The following is a 22,488-nucleotide window of genomic DNA, read 5'->3' as shown; positions in this document are numbered from 1 at the left end:
ATCTGCTGAGAGTAACCAATCACGAAATACAGTGCCACTGAATAAAGATGTGATTTACTACATAGCATTATTTGACCTAAATAATGAATACGATCAAACTAGAATTATTTGACTTTAAAGGTATTGCATTCAATTAAATACAATTCTCTGAACACTAACAGAAACAATGACCAACAAAAGAATTTTACAAACGAAATAATTTAACCAAAGTCAAGGAAGCGTAAAATTGAGATAAAATATACTTCCCGCGCGTTTCATGATATTTATATATAATATTAAATAAACAGAACAGAGTAATCAAGAATGGAGTTATATATGTTCAAAATTAGACCACCTGACCATTTGCCAGGAGGTTAGGCGCCATGAAAAGAAGCAACTAATGCTGCCTGGAGACTAGAAAAAAAGATAGAATCGTTACAATTCAGTGGGTCTGACACTGTAATCAAGAGTTTATCGATGAATTAAGAACCTATATGTTTGCTGTCCCATTCTTCTGTGGAAGAAAAAAATCGAAAGTTTTGTTCTACATTAAATTAATAGAAACAACCATGCTAGCACTGAAATCATATTGCAGTGAACTAGCATTGATTCCTAAATTTTAATATTCTTTCGACAAATCCACCTTACATACAGAGTGTATAGTTAATTGAACTCAAAACAATTAGTGTATAATCATTCTTTTGTGCAGTGATCTTTTTTGGATTTATTGTTTTTTCCTCCCAACTTTAACGATTAAAATGACAAGAATATGAACAGGTACTCAAAGGCACACAGGACTGTTGACCCAATAACATAGAGCCCTATCAATTAAGAAGTGGATAATGATTGGGAAGAAATGGGAAGGTCAGGGAACAAGTGAAAGGACTCTACGTATCAAGTCTCCCAACCACCACTACCATATGATATGGATGTCTGAATTACAGATTCAGTAAATACTCTAATTTGTTTTTAACACTTAAAATATCGTGACAATTCATTACATAATCTATTCCGTGTCAGTATGGTTTGGTCCATATTGTAGTACTGGAATGTGAGAGCATGTGTAGCATATACACTACACCATATGGTGTCTCTTTTAAATAAATACAATTTATGTTTGTGATAAGAATTGAAACTGTGAAAGTCTGTGTCAGTTTTTAAATTAAACACGATCTAGATTTGACAGAATAATTATGAATTTCCAAATTGTTGTGTCTTACTTGCATAAAGATATAATAACTATCAAAATAGATGTTATTCCCAGTACAAAACAGGTGGTTCGTTTATATCATACTCTCATCAGTAAACATCAATTTACCTTGTCAATTCTTCATCTTTTACTGGTTTAACTTCCTCCATTGTCTTTTGCAGATCTTGCAGGCTTCTTTCCTTCGATTTCAGTTCATTCTTGCACTCATTAAGTCTCCGATTTAGAGATTTCATGTCTTTGTCTGCAGATTCAACCAACATTTTAAGTCGAAGTATTTCGCTCTCCTGCTCTAAGATCTTTCATGATGAGTTCAGCTCTTATATTTGTAAGTTCATTGTTCAGTTTTTCTTTCTCCTCTAAATACTGGTTAATCGCTCCTTTTAGCTCATTATGGGCTGCATCTAGTTCATCATATTTCTTTCTTAAGTCTGTGTATTTCAACTCTAGGTCCCTTTGGTCATCATATCCGATACTGGCATCTTGTCCATCTTGCACATTCTTCAAATCATCAGAAACTGAACTCTGCACCATTTAAGCATACAGTTCTTGTTAGGATCAACATGGAAAGCAGGAGATTTATATGCAATTGCGAACTCAATTATTCAGAAAAAAAATGAACAAAAGAGCAACAATACTGTTCCAGTTGCAACAACAGCTTGATCCATTACTACTATTGCATTCTTTCTTTCTTTCTTTATCATGTGTAGTATTGCTTTGAGCTAAAGACATTGTCACTCCCAATTTTTGCAACGCTCTTTCTCTTTCAACCTAAACATGTCCTTTGCAATCCCGCAACCATTCATATTTATTTAGTACCGTTGTTGCTACAAGCACACAAAGCACTGCTAATGCTACAACAGCTATAACTACTAAAAATATTAAATTGCAGCCATAATTACTGCTATTGCCATTCGTAGTAATGATCTCCTATTATACTACTACTGCTGATAGTACTACTATAAATACTGCGACTACTCCTCCTATCATTGTTACTGCAGATACTATATTTTCTGACCTGTACGCGATACAATTATTACTTTGAGGGTGGAAAGTACGACTGGGTTTTTGTGATGAGCGAGTGGCATTTTCTGTGTAATTTTGTATGTATACAAGAAAGCAATATTTCTCAACTCTTAATATACTCCTTCAAAATTTTGTTTGACATTCTGTTGACAAACTAACACTTTATTCTTTTTTCTTGCAGACCCGAAGAATCTTTGAGGATAACTTAAAAAAGGGTGTGGGGAAATTTGAGGATGTAGCTGAGTTCGTACGTCTAAGTTGCAAGATGAACTCTATCCTGCGAGCATACGGTGCAGTATCCCGAAAAGCCAAGGGAGTAGCGAGATCAATGATCAAGGCTGATCATCGAAATAAGCTGTACATTGAAAGCCTCACGCAGAGAATAAAGTTTCGCCTCACAAATGCAACCATAATTAGCAAAATGAGCATACAGCATGATACAGACAAGCCTTCCCCCACAGGAATCGAAACATGGATCGGACTCGATGGGGTCACAACCAAAGCCTCTGCTCCCGCCCAAATGAAAATGGAGTTCAACAAGTTTCAATAGTTTATGAGCATCTTACTTGAGACCTAAGCTTTTTCTAATGAAGACCCAGAACTCCGAACGGAGGTTAAGCCGAATACCAGAAGCTGCAACATCGCTGGAGGAAGGTTCGTTTTCTTGCTTACCATACGGGTTTGTGCCACCATATCTGTACTACGCAGAGCAGGGTCGTTCTGTACTTCTAAGATTCATACTCGGCATGATCTCATTACCCCCGCAGGCAACGAATCGTCGCGATCTCCTGGTTCGACAGGTACTCTGAAGACATCGCAATATCACTTCTGACTTCCAATTCGACTCAGCTTTTCGCTTGGTGAGAAAGCCCTTGGGAAGTATTTGAGAATCTTCCATTTTCTTGTATGAACCCATAGCGATGTGGCCGATCACCCAATCCTTCAGTGGATAGAACGTTTGCCTGTGAAGCTGGAGATCGTGGGTACCAACCTTGGCCGATTCAGACTTACAAAAATGGCATTAACAGCTGCCTCGCTAGGCGCACAGCAATAAGAGGTTAGTGTTAGGACTGGTCGGTCTGGTGTCAGGATAATGTGACTGGGTATGACATCATGCTACATGTCTGCGGAATGATGCCTCAGTGCTAGACATCACTTTAATCTACCACACTGCAGACATCGTAGCGATATGACTGAAAAATTGTTAAAGCTACTTTAAAAAATTCCAATCCAACCCAACCCATCAGGGAATTACGATGTGGTATATGATGGACTGGTAAGGGATTTCCCATCGCTAGAGGTTAACGTTGGCCATGGTGTTGAGGGGCTGACAGGGCGGTTGCCCTGGTGCGTAGAAGTTGCCGAAGGCTGTGCGAGGATGCCATTGATTGATCTTGCGCAAGTAAACCGGGTCACCTTACCATTTAGGACATAGTTGGACTCCACAAAGTTCATTTCACCATGCGGACCGCATCTTATATCTCTGCCATGATTTGTTTAAACTGCTATACGATGCCCTTGGATCAGTGGACGCTGGCCTCATTATGCTGCACCTGGACCTACACCTGGCCAGGAGCGGTGACAAGGCGCCGAAGAATTACCGCTCGGGTTCGACTTCAACAGTTTGATCCAGTTGTAGATCTACCTCAACAACTCAGCACCCTATATCCTCCGTCGCTCGAACATATTGGGGTGGCCTTCTGATGGTTGTAAGCCCACCAACCGCTAAAGGTTTCCTCGGATGACATTTAGATCGTTGGACAGGTCCTAGTCGACATTGTACCGGTTCCACATGTCGATGATGCGCGAGTACGGAAGTTCATACAGTTAGCATGCCTTTGGGGTTGCTGGTTGTAACGGTCCGGATGTCCGGTCTGATCATGGCTCGTTGTAGTTGTAGTGCGGCAGGTGGTTTCCTCGCGATGCGATACGTGCTCCATGACAATCCTGGTAGCTTCTCGAGACAGAACAAATATTAGAGTTGGTTGCAGTTTCTAGAGATACTTGTTTTGCCGGCGCTAAAGGGTTCATTCACAAGTGTCAGGTGGACCAAAACAGCAGATGCGCCATGGAAACACGAGATGATGTGCCATTGGAGCCTCCAGAAGACGATTGACATCTGTATGCCCCCGAAGACCATAGGAAACGTTTACATATGATTATAAAAGAAGCGTTAGTGTGTGAGTAGTTAGCAGCGTGCCGAAACCATTTTATTTAGTGTCACCAAAACGGGTGGCTTGCCGACGCAGAATGGTCTGTGTCTGGTATTCGAAGAGACCGACGGTGATACTAAAGAGGATTTGACCAAGTTTAAAAAAGAGCAGCTGCAGAAGAGGAAAATGACAAAATGTAGATGAGTAAATAGTCACAGAGACAGCAGCAACAAATGTCAATAATGAACTGCTGCTTGGAATGCAGCCGTTTGCTCCTACGATGTGGAAGAACTTATCAATCGCTTTTAAACTCACTTTGGGGCCTACCGAGCAAGCAACAAGTTAGTCGAGCTCACCAAGGTGGCCGGCACCACTTGCCTTCAGTTATTCCAGACTTACGCCATGGACAGACCCACGTACTAGCTAATAATAACTAGCTAATAATAATAGGGATGGATAATGATGTTGATACCTAAGGCGGAAAAATGGAAACAGTCGCGCGCGCCATCCAAGAAAATGTGTCATCAAAGACAGAACGCGCATTTACTCAACGAAGCAGTCGCCACTTGGCGTGATCTTCCCATCCATTCTGGAGGCCACTCTGATAATGTATGCTTGTTTGCAACATACAGTATACTTCTCTATGCTCGCAGCGCAGGGCCGATGTTGTTTGTGATGAACGCCACAGACAATTCCAACGGTGCTTTATGCAATATAACTTTCGTAGAAACGTCCGCCGTTGAAGCAGATCCCGCCACTCGCCAGTGATGTGCTCTGTCAACGCCAAATTCAACTTGGGTTTTACACAACACAAAGGGGAGATGAAGGCGCGTGACAAGTCATCCTACTGATGGAAACCATCGACCACGCCATGCCACTGACACTTAAAAACAATGTCTACGAAGAAATCTTTACCGCCAATGTGGCTGAAGGGGGGGGAGCATGATCACGCTCATAAAGCTTTCCCTGCGGATGCCTTCCGTCAATTTGGGAGAGGAGGGCTGTTTACCATCTCATTCCAGACCATGACCACTGAGCAGTGTCTCTGCCATTTCTTTTAGGAAATGAGTTCTCAGAAGGTATATGTGCACCCCAGCACGTCTTGGTATCCTTCAGATCTCGGTACACTAGAATAACCGGCAGCGAGACACGATTGTGTTCAGAAAGGTTAATGTTATAGAAGCGAGCCTATGCCTCAACGGCGACCAGGGGCCGATGGCCGGCGCGCTGAGTAGTCGGTTCGTTTAGAAACAAACCCGCTGTGGCCATATGCTCCATGCTGGTAGATGTCATTGGGGGCTCCAAAAAGACAAGGAGACCCAGTATGTCCGGATGGTCGAGCTTAAGGTATCGATTCCAACCCAAATGCAGTTTTGTATTCGCTCATAACGTCTGGAAACTGAAATAATCCTGCGTGCACCTTTCCTCGCTGACAACGTTGAAGGCCCATGTAACCTTGTCTTTTCCAGGCGGATGACACGCTGCGTAAAGAGGGCAGACCGTTTGAAAAACCGCTGGCCAAGGAAGCTGCCAGACTTGTGCCTCCACTATGTTGCTCACCATATTCAACGGCGCCACCAAGACACCGATGCAAAAGTTACGCCGCCGATAAAGACGTGGATTAGAAAATATATGTCGACGTCCAGTACGTGGATGCAAAATGTACGCTGTTGACATGCATGTGGCTCGATAAAAACACCTCCACGTTACTGTCGCGCGATTGGGCGATATTGCCACGATTGGTACGTCGACAAGCAAGTCGCTCTTCTGGTAGCCAAGGTTGGCCAAACCAAGACCGGCGACCAGAGCAAAGAAACACGGGCTTGGCCAACCTTACGAGAGACGACGCGAAGGTGAGAAATGTAACATGTCAACACTTGAGAAGAATATGTAACATACCAGAATGCTAGAAAGACCTCCAACGCCAGCGATACCATAGCAGACTCCATAGTCCCCCAAGATGCAGCGGCCAAATCATAAGCTGACATGCTATTAACGGTCTAACTTTGCTTTTATGTTTTTATCTTTTAATCAGGTTTGGCTAGTTTCTTCTTGACTTCAGAAGGGGCTAGGCCTCATCTTATTCCAGACTATAATGACTTCTACAAATTTTCATTACATTTTCATGCGCATGAAAAGTAAGGGGCTGAGTCTTTACTATACCGCTTTATGGTTTAGGGAAGGGCCATGGGGATACCTGATGATGATGAGATTGACGTTTACTTTTCAGTGTACAAAAGGGATTTTGCCTCAGACTCACATAGTATAACTTTGTCTTCTACTAACGTCAGGTACGTAGGTAATCAATATTTTATATTTTATATATCAGCTTTTGATACTCCACTCTCTGCTTACATTTATTTTATTAGTATGGTGCAAACAGTAGTAAGGGTTTAGCATTTTCATTAATGTCTGGTTGCTTATTGAAGAGATTACTAAGACGGTTTAAAAGATGACCGTTTTCATATCACAATGTATCCCTCAGTACTCAGAGTCATTCCCGAAAATAATTTCTTACACCTAGAAAAACGAACACTGTAGGCAGTTGTGATGAGATCGCGGGCGTGGTTGTTATTGATACTCAGTAGGCTCCCTCTCTTGACATCCTCATGGAAGGCGTGTAAATCAGTTGCGGGTTTTTCTCGCTGGCTGAATAGTTTAGGATTTAACGTGTAGGAGTCATGTCTTAAAATGATAAAGAAATTTGGGTCCTGGCTGAGAGTAAGTTCAAATTCATTACAGATTTAGTCTCGGGAGCATCCCATTATGATCCCTTTTCAGATGAAGTGTTCACGTTCATTTTGGACGAGTTCAATAATTATGCGACTCTCAAGAACGACATACAGGTGGCTTCTAGAACTGTGCATATCGTAGTGTTTATCAGCGATGCTGAAAAAGGTGCTATTCGCCCAGTGTCGCGCCCATTGTCTTCAACTCTTAGACCAGGGTGCAGTCAAAGCTGCATGATCTATCAATCTAGCCTTCCCGATGTACCAAATGTCATTAAGAGCTATCGGCCTGCGTAAGAGCTTTAGCCGACCAGATTGTCTGATCTGGTTTGTTTCTTACAGGTCATCGATCCTATCTAAATGCCCTATAAATTCTTCCTCAGCGGCTCTAAATAAAAGTTTGTGCAGGGTAATTGTGACAGGAGGACGGATGGGATATCCCCTTCGTAGCAGGAAATCGTATCGGGTGAGGTTGGTGATGAGTATGAGAGTTTAGAAAATGTTAACGGACACTGGGAAAAGCTTTGAAGGTTTCTGGTGGTTTTCTGTAGGCCTGAACCCTTCTTCATGAGAGTCATCTGACTCTTCACATTCAAAGGTAATGCCTTCATCGTTAGAGAACTTGGTCCCCCACGTTGTCGTTTCGCTTACGGTTCATGCTTACTATGATGGTATCCAATATACAAAGTGCGTCAGTAATTAGTGTCCCTTGGATATTGGTAAAATGATATTGTAACCATTGGTGATTGTTACCCACCATACAATGACCGCTAGAGGCCTACCTAGACCCACCCTCCTCACACCTCCACCCATCTGCTAATAGTTCACTGTGTCTAATAAAAACGTTGCTTCTATGTGAGTTATCAACCTGCTGCATATGTTGTCTCAAATCTCCCTTTCAGTGCTAACAGTGCAGGAAAGTTTCAATCAATGTAGCTTGATGAGTATACACTGAAGCAATCCCCCCGCCATTGTGTGTGTGTGTTGGGGGGAGGGGAGCGATGCCAAGTGGGGGCCTAAAATTCTCCTCAAAAAAGTTTTTATTATGACGGGTCCCCGGACGGATCTCTGGTGAATCTCTAGTCTTTTGATCTTTTGTGTGGTAAAATAGATAAATAGATTACTTAAATACGTTCAACTTACGTTAAGTCGCCTTTGTAGTCCATGTAAGTCCACAGATTGAAGGGTTGCTATTGCGTTGACTAATGCGCTTAAATCGACTTCAGCCAAACTTGTAGCCATTAAGTCCGTTTGTTTTAATGGATCATTCTCCCTAGCTCTCCTATGAATGAATGTAGGTGAAAAACGCCTATTTAAATCATGTTTAGTAGGTAATTTATTTGTGCTACTAGTATTACTTTTCTTTTAGATACTCTGTACGTGCCAACAGATATGGACAAACGTATGTGACTTCATATTGGAATTTGCAGGAGACACAATTACTGCGATACGTAAAAGAGGTACAATATGTAGAGCAGACCTGATTAGCTTCTCGAAAATTGGGTATTCCTAATAGCGAGCATGACATTGGCTCTGTGTACGCATTTTGCACCAGTTAGAGATTACATCGATTAAACCTAGCTTGGCATTAGCTACATGTGCATTTTAATGATGCGGATGTACAAGTGATGTTTACACTAAAATTGGAAAACCTCCTCACAAAATAATACTTATATTATTTAAATTACAATTTTCTACTGTTGAACTGCATTGTCTAATATATTTAAAGCAATAGCGGTTTCTTTTATTGTTCGGCCACAAGTAGTACTGAGGCGCAAAACTAGAGAGAGAGATACAGAGACTGGTAAAACTGAAAAGGCGGAACTCATTACCAATAACGTAATATAATAATTACATACCTTGCTGATCCTGGCTTGTTCCTGTCAATGCCACTAGCCATTACTAAAATGAAAAACCAACTTGACCAGATTAAGATTCTATGTCCTTTTTCATGTGTGATATATATGGCATTGGTCATTTGGATCATCTGTGTTATGAGGTCACAATATGGATGGGCTGACAACAGTGGCGTACTAAAGAGGTGCGAGGAGGGGAGCGGTCCCACCCAGGTGACAGCCAGAAAGGGGTGGTGCCATCGAGAGAGTTGAAACACCAGTACAAGTTTTCAAACCAAATGAAATATTCGCCAAAGTAAACGTTATTTCCAATTTGCTTATGACAGTACTGAACTGTTTAAAAATTTACTTGCAAACATAATATACTGTTTCTGTGTGTTTACATTTTAAAATTAGTTGTGGGGGTGCCAAAGGAAGGATCCTACCGGGTGCTAAATACTTTAGGGACACCACCAGCTGACAATAAAGCAATAAAGCCGTTTGTTGAATAAATTGCTCTCTCTCTCTCTCTCTCTCTCTCTCTCTCTATATATATATATATATATATATATATATATATATATATATATATATATATATAACAAGCCGTATTATTATAAAGCAAAAGCACACAGAAAATATCAAGTAAACGAAAAATAAGTGTGATGAAAATCAACATTAATTTCGATGATTCACTGTACACAGAAAAAGTTATGCAAACAGAACTGAATGGACGTGTCATACCATGTTATCTCCATACGGAGAAACGAATACAGAAGCTTGAGGAAGAGTCTATCACTTTAAACGTACGCAGACTTCTCCTGATATTCACCGTAGTACATCAGTTCAGGCAAAATATATTAATAAAATGCGCATTTACACTGCCTCCTACATCATTTCATTAGACTTCGAAGTTAATTAGCGTGACTGGAGTAGAAATTCTAATTCAGTTTGGTACAAAAATAGTAAAAACACTAACGGAAAGGTAGACGCTTATATGTGTGGGTTCATCGCCATTTCTCAGCATACGATTGGCGGCCAGTATAGTTGGTGGATGATGAACTAAGCAAGACACCAGGAAGAACCACCGACCAATAAGAAGCTACTGGCAAGCTTTCTCGCATACGCACGCTGACGAACCGAGACTCAAACAGAGACAGAGGTGAGATGTCAGTGATCTGTAAAGGCCAACCACTAAGACCACTCAGCCATACGGGACCAACAACAGACAAGGGATTGTAGCTTTGTATTAGTTGCCTCACTTTATGAGAACAAATAGTTACATTTCTATTGAGGCATTATATTTTGGCGTGATGAACACACAAACACAAACGGACACTGGAAAAAGCTGATGACTAAGATTTGAAATACCATTTTTATGAAATGGGTAAGAGCACCTTTTTTATAACATTATAGATAGCTATCGATTGACCAGGAGAGAAAGAGAGGAAGCTGATGGAAACATGTGACCAAATAGGAAACCAAATGCAGTATCCGTCACTTTCAATTAGGATCAAAATACGAACATTTATCAATTTCGAAACCTGGACATGTATCATAACATATATAGAATTTAGCAAACGAAATTCATGCCGATATTTGATTTCACAGAGCTAAAATTTATCAGCAGCGATTTTGAATGAAGCAATGTTTAGATATAACAATAAATGTGAATGAAGCAATGTTTAGATATAACAATAAATGTGAATGAAGCAATGTTTAGTTATAACAAGAAATGATCTTGCTATGAAATTTCAATAATTTGTTAGTAAGTATGTGTAAGAAGATGTATGGTTCGAAATCAAAATATTTTGCATTAAGCATGAAATATATTTTGTGAAAAGAAATACAAAATTCGTTCATGATACTAGCGGATACATGTTAAGCTGCGGGTTAATTTCAAATTTATATTATACCTCAAAGAAGTTTGACTTGCTCGGGTATCTAACTGATTATTTACATCATTCTGAAATTCCAGATAAACATAATTGGAAAGAAATTGTAAGGTCAAAAATTGTTGGTCTTGAAAATAGCCTCTGGAGAGTTCGTATGTCTAATCAAGCAGATTTTGATAGATTCTCTTCGATACACGAATACTTACGACCTGCCTCAGTGTGGCAGTCGGCTAAAACCAGACAACACACTAAGGTATTTACATATGTAGCTAAACTATGGGCTGCTGTTCCACAAACACAGCTTGATATGTGTATTAGATGTGGGAATGTTTATACAGACTTGATACTTCATTGTTGTGTTAGTTGTCCTTATATGTCGAACTTTCGAAATTCTTTCTGGGATTTCCTTACTGACAAATTTCCCCTGAGCCTGCATATTACGTTATTTAATGCAGAAGATGAGCTGCAACTACAATATCTTTTAGGTAAAAGGTTACTATCAGGAGTAATCGACAAAGAAAACTCCAAGCTATTCGTCCTGTATGCAGCTTACTTTGTCATGCAGTGTGCAGTTATCTTCTGTAAATAAGGTACTGAAACTTGCAACTTATTATTATTATGACATTATTTTAAGAGATTAGTTATGCAGGTAGTTAGCATGAATTATACAAAATGCAAAAGAGCAAGTTTGTTGTTTCGCAGGCAATGATGTGACTATTATATTAGTAGCATACTACCATACGATCTTGTTTTTAAAGAAACCCGAGGCAGCCGCCGTGTACTTCAGGCTGCTTCCTTCGATCACCTTTCCAGCAGGGGCAGATTTGATGACGACAAATGTATGGTCATAGATCAACGAGGTAAAATGTTATGCTGTTTTGTTTTATCTGTCCATATTAAAAAAAAACACAACATAACTTCAAATGAACAAACCTGCCTGAACAAACATTGAAAAGGATTTAGAACATGGAACAGCCATTAAGAAAATTAAATGTTCAAACTTGCTATTCATATTGCACACTGTCGGTGGTTTGGTCAAGTTTTGTTTGAGTTGAACGTGAACCTGGTGCTCCACAATGACGCGATCAAACAATTGCTATATATGTTTCTTTACGTGTATTCAAAAAAAATTTATTAGCTTCTTGTTTGCCACGACGTGTAATTTTAGTTGCAGGACGACTTTTTAATTTATAATTTATCTCTTTCTACCTCCATGAAATCAGTCTTTCTATGAATGGAGTATGTACGTTTTCTAGCTGAAAGGAAAGACTTCACTGTCCAAGAGAAGCATATAAATGAAAACATTAGAGTGGCTCATAAAGCCAGCATGAGGTATGGAGTTGCATAAAGTAAATGAGGAATTTAACCAAACGATAATCGCAATTATCGGAGTCCCGCTTTTCAAGAAGTTTTGTGGTGGAAACAAAACTGACACATGCAAACGCTTAGAGAGCTCGTATTTAAGAAACTAAGATGAGACGTGACTCTGGTTTATCTATAAACATAATCACTTAATATCTTGCATATCTTCTTGAAATAGCGGGGTGTAAAGGGAACCTCAACTTTGTTAACGGTGGGCGGATTCTCTGAATGCCAGCTTGTTCAAGAAGCCATAAAGTAGGCAGTTCCCAAGACCAAGATAGTTATACCATACGAAGTAGACTTCAATTTTGAAAGAAGCGATACTTTATTTTACATATCTCTACGATGATCACATCTAGAATAGCTAAATATATTCATGGTATCAATATTTCGCCTCCATTCAATCCCACAAAACACCCATAACATAAAAGATGTTCCCTTGGAGTGAATGATGAATGCAAGGATGCGTTTAGAAATATATCGAAGTTGGAAAAATAGTTAGAATTAGTCAAACTAGAATTGAAAAACATGTTATCATCAAATCTAATCAAAACGAAATGTTGCTGAAGTTCTATAAAGTTCCGATAAGAATACAGTGTTGGTTACATATCCTAGCTGCGAAATGATAGGCCAAATCCAGGCAAAAGTACCGGACACAACTGACAACACCAGATCTATCTCAAGATGATGTTTGATCAAAACGTACTGATTGTGCAAGCGGGGAGGAAGATTGAAAGCGAAATTAGTTGCATACATTAACTTCATATAGAAAGAGAAAACTAAATCTGGAAGACTTGTTAACATTGTATCTCCTAATATTGGCACAAACGTGGTTGTTGCAGAAAAGAAAATCCCACATGAGCCACCAAAACTTTAATTAATCTCTGATGTTTGTGACACATGAATACTAACTCAGGAGACGAAATACCAGCATGACTACTGAAGAAGAGTGTCAGAAGCTTTATTAGTTTGTCAAGGCTCGAAGAAATAATTCCGTTTCTTGCATCGCTCAGACTACTGACTTAAACTTTAAAATTGTTTTCTTTAGTTGCCTTTATCCATTTTGTTTAAATCATTTTCAGTTAAATACTTAATTGTGGTCTCACTATATACTCGATTTGGTGTTATAAGTCCTGCTGTTCTATGTAAAACTTTAGTCTCTCTCGTGCCTTTAATAAAATCTCAATTCTCTTTCAAGTTGCCATTGGTACATTTCAATAGAGAGAAAATAGCAAGATCTGTTTAAGTGGAGTTCTATAATCAACTTTATGGTGCGGATGAATATTGTAATTTAAATGATTGAGACGCAGTGCTTAAAGAACAACATACTAATTATTTAAATTGATGGGGATTTCAGACCCCCTGCATGAAGATCATTAGTAGTGTGGTAATGAAGGTTTAGGTTTCTGTTACGGATCTGGGTCAACAAATTATATAACCCATAACTCAGCCCCCATGGCACACGCGTATTGCTTGCGGTGATCGCCCGTGAGCGCCTACCGTCACATAACCCACCGCGGCACCTCTTGCTTGATGCTGATGTTGTTATCGATCCGGCCTGTCTGCGATTGCATTCGCATAAGTTGGTCTGCTGCTATTTGGAAAACAGTAATCGAAGAAATGTATGGTTACCTGTGCCTTATTCCCAGAGAAGAATCTATGATCTCTTGTATTAAAATCACTTTTAACCAAACATAACCACCGATGATACGAGGACAAATCGAATTAATCTGGTCTACAGCCAAAATGCTCACGAAAAATATGTAGCCAAACTTTACTAATTATGGGTCGCTGAGAAAGAAAATGATGCTTAACATTTTTGATTGGCTCTAGTTTTAAAGATATGATACTGGGTCAGTATATACAAAACTTGACTTAATAAAGGCGGAGGATAAGTGAGTTATAAAGAAAAGGGAACTCAATTTAAACCAGAAATTACTAAAATATATCTTTAACTGGATCTATGAATAATTCTCTGACTGGGTTTGGACAGTACTTGCTTTTGAGGCAAAAGAATGAATGATGCAATCTGAAGCTGGTATTGGGTCATACATGATATGAATTGCATCATGTTATTCCTAACATGCGTGGATGATGCGATCATAACTAAGCTTACATGACTCTGCTGAACAAATTGCCCTATATCAGCACTAGAAATCATCCAGTGTCATGCTCTCTTATGTGTCAGTGTTTGATTTTGCAGAGGTACACATGTCCGTTTAGACAAAGTGTGCAGAGATGCCTCGCACTTGTGTGAACAATTCAGATAATTTCTGCTAAGTTTGTGATGAAGTGACTTTTGCATCAGAAAAGCGCAATATAACCACTATAGTTAAGAAAGCCTATCACCTTTATTTTGACTGCAAAATCAGAGATCAGGACAAGAGGTGGGCCCCACATACTTGCTGGAACACTTGTGCAACAAATCCTCGCCAGTAGTTGAACAGGAAAAGTAAATCTGTGTCTTTTGCAGTGCCAATGATTTGGATAGAGCCAACAGATCATAACAGCAATCTTGTTACTTCTGCATGGTGCCTCCAGTTGAGAAATGTGTGTCAATGAAGACAATGTGGACTGTGCATTGTCCAAACATTCCATCAGCTATACGCCCAGTACCTCACGAAGAAGAACTGCCGGCTTCTGATACACCAGAATCATTCTCACTTGAGTCAGACGAGGAAGAGTAAGAGGATGAAACTTCTAGTCCAGAACCATCAATGTCACATGACCCATATTTCTCATATCCTCCTCTTCTGAACTATGCCTCATAACACAAGGTGAACTAAATGACCTTGTCAGGGATTTGGAATTATCCAACAATAAGGCAGACCTGTTAGGCTCCAGACTACAGCAGTGGAATCTCCTAGGCAGATGATGTTTAGGTTCCCAAGTTCAGTGACCGTCAACAGGATATTCTTCATGGAAGGTAATCTTGTAAACTGCAACAACATCGATGGTGTGATGGCAACGTTCAGCATCGTTCATGATCCAGATGAGTGGAGACTTCATTGACTCATCGAAGACTAGTCTTAAATCTGTGTTGCTGCGTAATGGCAGTGTTTTACAATCAAATCCAATTGGTCATTAAGTCTATATGAAGCAAACCAATGAAAGCATGAAACAACTTTTGAGGTGCATAAACTATGACCAACATCAGTGGCAGCTATGTGGCGATTTAATGGTTTTTGCTCTCTTGCTAGGTCTGCAGACTGGATATACAAAGTACTGCTGCGAGAGATTCCCACTACATCGAGAGAGATTGTCCACTCCGACAGTCATTGGAGCCCGAGTGGTAAAGTGGTTACTTTTCCAAGACCATGGACACAGCACAAGCAGCTTTCAAGTACCTCCGTTTATGTGAAGCTAAGACAAAGGAAGGCGTCTTTGCTTATTCCTGAGATCCATGAACGTTTAACCCTGCACTGCGTGGCAAGGGAAAGACGGCATGGAGGGCCTTCCAGTTAGTGGTAACAAATTTTCGCGGAAACAACAAGGCAGACAACTACAGGGAGTTGGTAGAAAACACCCTCAAGGCCTACACAAGCCTTGGTTGCAATATGTCACGAAAGATACATTTTTTTGCCCTTTCGTCTATATTTTTATCCAGCGAACTGCGAAGCACGAGCACGGCGAGCGATTTCAACAAGACATTACTGCAACGGAGAAACGCTACCAGGGCAAGAGGAGCCCATTAATGCTTGCAGATTATTTCTTGACAGTGACAAGATATCCTCCATTTAATAAATACAAGAGACAATCCAAGAAGCTCCGAGTAGACAATGAGTAAGGACTAAACTACTAAACTATGTGCTTATATCTATCTACATATATATATATATATATATATATATATATATATATATATATATATATATATATATATATATATATATATATATATATATATATATATAAATAATAGCTTTTGCCTTTTTTCATAACAAATTTCATTTATATAACCCTTTTGCTGTTTTTAAAGTGTTACATAAACAGGACAGGTGAAATATTATCATATAAAGCAACCATAAACACATGAAAAGACCTAGGATTACAATTTATGATTTAAAATCTGCTATCTGCAAAATATACATAGATGCAAAATCTAAAACATAACTATCTTAGAAACAGTAGCCAATTATTTGTTTTAATTGTCATATTTGAACTTGGCACATCAAAATCCATAATAAATAGCACATGTTATCTCTGAAGCAGACGACTTCTAAAAAACTGTAGAGCAGTGTTATTGTTGGTGAGCACACCAATTAATTGCCATATGTTCGTTTCAAATGAGCATTGTGGGTTGGGTTCATTACATGTTTTAAATAGCGCTGTTAAGTTCGGTATGGGTTGTTTTCCTAAGTGGCCTAATCTGTTAGAACGTCGTACTGATATTGCGACATTCCAGGTTCGAATGACGCTCGCGTAAAACCATTCGTTTTTTGTATAAATGAGGAAATGTCGAGGTCAGGTTTTGTTGCGCGCGAAAAAAAAAAACTGAAACCTGACGATGTATCGTCGATATCAATTACACTTTTTACGAGACAGGCATAATTTGAGAGGTAGTTTTGTAAAACACAGCCTCTGAGATTTCTAAGTTGTCTTTTGGCACCATTTGGGATTCATACGGGTTGTAAATTCACAATTTCGTAATCAACAATGATCAGTATCACTTTGATGACCTTAATAAATTAGTGCGCAACAAATCAAGATAGCAGTATTCCTCTAATTCTCAAAGAAATGCCACTTACAAGACGAACTCGAGTGGCAACAGTTTACATTCAGGTGAGAATATTATATTATGTTGTATCACTGCAAAGACTGTTGGGTTGCTTCTTAAGCCACTCGAGAATGCCCCGAACTGTATGCAGCTACATCTTGCCTAGCCCGCGGAAATGAATATGACCCACGGGACATTCACGAGAACTTTTTATAGATTAAACTTTAAGAGTCATTGCCTGAACAATGTATGCAGTCTTCGGCAAAGAAACGGATGAGAGAGTTGATACTATCGGCAATATATCGTTTACGTGGATTAGAAACAAGAAAGGCCCAAGTACAGATCTTTGTAGCACACCAGGATTTATAATTGTTTCTCGTTTAAAAGTATGATGTAAAAGTAAAGGATCTTTTGTTTTGTTTTACTTAATATAATTTCCAAACTATTTCATCACATTACCAAAATCACCGTAAACGTTCAGTTTAAATAACGCTTCTGGTTTTGAAAGATCACAAAATACAACAGAAGAATGCCGAGTTTGTTGAACTCATTTACATATATCACGATTCAGCTCAATAAGGTGAAAAACAGTGGGGTGACCGACAAGGGTTATCGTTATTGACGTTTGTTAAAATATAGTTTTTTATGCAGCTAATTAATTAGACACAAGTTTAAAAATGCATCTTTTAAACAGTTATGCGTCACAGCTACGTAGAGAGATTGATCAATGATTGGAAATCAACTTTATTAGGAAAACGACGAAAATGCGAACATTAATAGTTACCAATATATATGTTTTCCTTCAACCAGAGAATACAAATATTTTTTTATGGTGCTCAAATCGTTTCACTGACACCGTTAAGCATTATGTGCCCAATTCTATTAGACCCAGTGGCTTTATTCATATATATGAATCTAATAATATCTATATTTTTTTCATTGCAATTTCGTTCACAGTATCAATACATCTCTTTTGAAATAAAGGGATTGAAACATTAATATCATGAAGCTAAAATTTTCAGCGACCTGTGAACACCAAACTTGATTTTGACAATAATTTCCACATTATTATAGATGAAGCAATTTACAAACTCAAACAATATTTGAGGAAATATTTATGCAAATAATAATATTTATAATAGTAGCGGGAAGGAAAACCTGATCCTAATAGAACCTAACAATATCACTATTGCCATTAATATATCAGTTATCTGAATTAATTGTACAATCAAAAATAAATAATTTTCCAAAAAGCTGAAATTCGGTTACCAAATTGCAAGGTTTGCAATCAAACAGTTAAAATGACTCGCATCTGCTTTTGACTTTCAAAAGGTAATCCACTACAACTCCGACAAAGGTAAATCGACATATGCTCCCTTGCTCGATACAGATAAAGCGTTTGACAATTTTTTGCATTCTGTAATTTTCTTCAACTCCCCAGTATTGAAGTTAAACGAAAAATCTGGAGGATAATTGTGGATACGGACACAAATGTATAAATTGCGTCAGTGCATAACAAATACCAATCCAAAAATGGTTTCTTCTTTGGATCTGACATTCTAGATGGGCTTCTTCATAAGTTAGTCAGGAGCATCCTAGGTTGTAAAATTTACAGCTTTCAATGCTTCTGCCCTACACTTTTAGATGAGCATACATGTCTTCCAAACTCTCCTCACAGTCTGATTAAGATGTTTGCAATGGTTGCCAACAACTCACGAAAATAGAGTTAAGAAATGAATGTTCAAAAGGCACGTGCTGCTGAGTTTCAAAAGAGGAAAAATTCAGACATGCTGTTCCTAAACTTTGGTGACAGAATCATTCAGGAAACCCATTCGTCTACTCATTGGTTATGATACAAGACAGAACCCACAGCGCCTGTAAGAAACCCAAGGCAATCGTTGGTTGTCATTGCTCGTGGTGGAGTTGGCACTCCATATCTAAACACAATAACATCTGCCAGTCTATATAAGAAATTTGTGAACTCTTTAATACGATGAAGCCGAAATTGGTCTGGATATAGCGAAGACAATGAACACAATTTCGTAAATAAGATGTTTTATTGTTAATGTTATTGAAAGATGAATGAATCTTACAACATACTCATGCGCATCAAGTCCAGGAATTGATTTAACACAAGGATGCACACGATTTCAACAACAGATATAAGAAAAATGTATCGTTCCTAAATCAGAGTACGCATCTTGAGCGACTAATGAAACGAGAACCAACGTATAGAATTATGGTTTGATGTATAAATCTTTCACCATGGCTGATCAATGTATAGAATCTTTACTCTAATATATGAATGAAAAATGGAACTATCCACCATGGCTAACCGATGAATAGCATTTAAACACAAATATGAACAATGGATGGTTCATCAACACATTGATTTTTAGTCACATATTGATACTGAATTATATTTTCATCCATAGTGATATTAAATAATATTGATTCGCACAAAGAAATTCATCTCGTGTCTTCTAGTCCGCGATCACAATGTATTTCAGGATCAAAAACTCTGCTCAAATAGTCAAGAGGCAACTACGCATGGCCCTCTCCTCCCAATCTGATGATGTATCCCTCAAGAACCGTATTATTCCCTGTAAACCATTTGGTCTTGAAGTTTTGGTCCCTAACTGCAAATAAGCCAATACTGTCATCTAAGCCACCGTCATCATCGACCACATAATCCTTCTTAATCGAAACCCCTCTGAGTTCTACGAGTCCCCTTAAAACAACTAAATATGCAATGATTGTTCTTTGAAACACACCATACACGTTTAAGCGTGAATAAAACAATATGTATTACGCAGGCACCAACATGAAATGGCTTCGTGACCCGTTGCATTATTTCAGGAGAACTAGTGTAAGAAATCATTATAACAGCCACGTTCGTGCATGAACTTGTGTCCGACAAGTATAATCTCACTGGATTATACGAATTCGAACATTAATCATCCTTTAATGCATACAACATAATTGAATTCAATTTTTTCGTTCAGTAATAAAATAATGACAAACTATAAACAGGATATAGCTAATCTGATAGCATGGAGGTATGCGATATAGGTCTGACTTTCTGGAACAATTAAAATAAATTCCCAAACATTCAATAAATTAACCAATTCTATCACATAGGAAAGATAACAAGAAAGAATGCATTTCAATTTCCACATACCTCTACAGCTGAAGATAAAGTGGATAGCTTCTGAACAAAACCCGTCTGATGTGTGACTATACAGAGAGAATTTAGAGCTATTATAAGTACCGTGGATGATCACATACACATCCTTTCCCCGTGCAGCAGTATGCAAACCAAACACAGTATTTTGAAACAGATAAAGCCAAGAATTAAGTCAACATTTGGTAACGCTGTACACGGCAAAGGAGTCCAAGTAAATGTTCGTCAATATACTAGGCACTGACAATTAAGTACAGAAAATTCGCTGACAAACACATCACTGCTGTACGATTGCATAATTTGGAATAAGTTTTAATATTGGCTTCTAAAAAGCTACAAATTCCAACATTTTATTGAAAAGAAATTTTAGAGATTCCCAGAGCAGACATTTTCAGTTCATGATTAGACTGACTCCGAGATTGATTGACTTAAGCATAAGAGCCTAGAGAGAATGATGTAAACTCAAAGAGTCTGGGAAAATGTTATAGTCTTTTTGTGTTTTGACAACACATAAAACTGAATACGCTCCTGATTTTTAGTATACAACCAAAATATGCCCTTATTGACTAATATCCATAAATTTAACGAACCAGATATGCTTCCCAAACAAAGATCAATGAAGAGAATAAATAACGAAGCTATTCATGAACACGAAGAGGTTCCATGGAGAGAAAGAATAAATTGTAATTATGATTTCTCTCAATTTTGACTTCTTCATACAGAAATTTATTCCAATATGTTGTTTTTTTTTACACTGAAGTGAATAAATACTGTCTTAAAGTTCGTAGCGTCTCTGTGGGCCACAAAACAAAGTCACTTTATCCATTTTTGGTCACAAATGAGGCACCAGTATACTAACCTAGTTTAGCATGTAGTGACACCTTGCTTTGCAACGAGGCAGGTTGCCAATGATTTTCACTGGAACATAACCAATCAATTTGGCCTAGCCGTCCCCATGATGCGTAGTTAAAGTAGTGATGAGTTCCAGCTGCTTAGATCTTCTTGACACTCCTCAGGGTGAAATGCAACGTCACCGATTTAGCATGAGATCATTCCAATTCATTGTTCTGATATCGATAATTTATTTATCCTTAAGTTAATCATAACAATAATCTCCTCCTTTCATCACATGTAATATTTTTAATTATAGCTCATGTACTAAGGATGAGTGAACCCAAATGCAGTCACTCAGAGTTATGGGACCGACTCGCTGCATAAAATTAATACTTTAGACCTGTGATTCCAGGGAAATATCAATATTAAGTTTGAACTTAAATGATCTCATGCATATAGCCTTGTTCATATATCAGAGGCTCTATTACACCGATACATGCCGTTTTTTATCTATGAAATATGCCTGTGAAGCAGAAAAGGACGAAGCTTGTCTGTATTAATGTACCGACAAACTATAAAACTTGTTTCAAGTCTTGGAAGTTAAATGTTTTAACATCAAATTCTTAAGTAGCTGACTTATTCTTTTCAAACAGTTGTAGCTCTTTATCTCTGCCAACTTTGATCGGTGATCGTTGGCACCAGCATATCACCAGCATGTCGTTCGGCTTATCTTTTTGACGGATTGCACGGGTCTAATATTCAATTCAAGATGAAGCAATACAAATTCAAGCTCTGCGCTTTCTGTTTCATAGACGTTAGTCCAAGCAGTCACTTTCTGCTTCATTCAGATTCTATTTTGTTGTTCGAAAAAGTACTGCATGGTATGGAGTTTCTTTTTGTATACCATGGGTGCTGTTATTTACTATTGTACGAACCAAACTAATAACCGCGTGTTTGTTTGTTTCTGGGGACCGACTTTGTATTTGCCAGTTTCTAGTTAAAGTTGATTGTAAGTCATGTATTCTAGCCATACTGAAGTTTAAGGCCTTCACTCACACCAAGCCACTAAAACGAAACAGTGTATGGGGTGCAAGGAGACACTTTAATTATTTACTTTATAAGTAAACTATGAAGCAAAGTTTTTAATTGTTTATGGATTAAGCTGGAGACTAACACTGACGATATTGAAATGGGATTACCCTCTAGGTTGCTCCACATACCATCGCAAGTTTTATCATCTCTGTAAGTAATTAAAATTTTAGGTCAGCGTCATTTAATGTAGCTAGAAGTACCTACGTCGTTTCAAATACTGCTTGTGAAACGAATTATTTACTTTAAGGTATATTTAATGATGCTGACCTGATAATTTACTGACTTACAGATAGGATAAATGTCGCGATGCTGTATGGAATGTGTCATGGTGTTGACTTGTAATGCTCTCCAATATAAACACATCTCCTGTAAAAGGTCCCAAACACATTCATTTAATTTTCTTGCTCTAGAGCATTGTTTACAACATAATTTGCTCAACTCTATCCACGATAAACCATACATGCATGAGCCTCGT

General features: G+C 38.5%; 1 protein-coding gene across 1 annotated transcript; it reads right to left on the bottom strand.

The window, feature by feature from the left end:
- Window positions 1-401: 401 nt before the first annotated feature.
- On the bottom strand, window positions 402-8,994 carry LOC149798009 (uncharacterized). The gene is made up of 3 exons (XM_089963105.1): window positions 8,954-8,994; window positions 8,238-8,376; window positions 402-1,711 (listed from the first exon to the last, which is right to left on the bottom strand). The coding sequence occupies exons 1-3, from the start codon at window positions 8,992-8,994 to the stop codon at window positions 1,451-1,453; spliced, it is 441 nt and encodes a 146-aa protein (XP_089819231.1). The 3' UTR covers window positions 402-1,450.
- Window positions 8,995-22,488: the final 13,494 nt, after the last annotated feature.

This window comes from Sinohyriopsis cumingii, chromosome 6 (assembly GCF_028554795.1).
Source record: "Sinohyriopsis cumingii isolate HCF-2022 chromosome 6, ASM2855479v2, whole genome shotgun sequence".
NCBI lineage: Eukaryota > Metazoa > Mollusca > Bivalvia > Unionida > Unionidae > Sinohyriopsis > Sinohyriopsis cumingii.
Note: the sequence above shows the minus strand (reverse complement) of the source record. Positions and strands in the feature narration are given on the sequence as shown.

Excerpts from the sequence above, each read along its gene's own strand:
- LOC149798009 (XM_089963105.1), bottom strand. The coding sequence starts at position 8,994 with ATGGCTAGTGGCATTGACAGGAACAAGCCAGGATCAGCAAG. Across the intron at positions 8,377-8,953 it reads AACAAGCCAGGATCAGCAAG|GAGAGCTAGGGAGAATGATC; the intron begins GTATGTAATTAT and ends ATTCATTCATAG. Across the intron at positions 1,712-8,237 it reads GACTACAAAGGCGACTTAAC|AGTTCAGTTTCTGATGATTT; the intron begins GTAAGTTGAACG and ends TAAATGGTGCAG.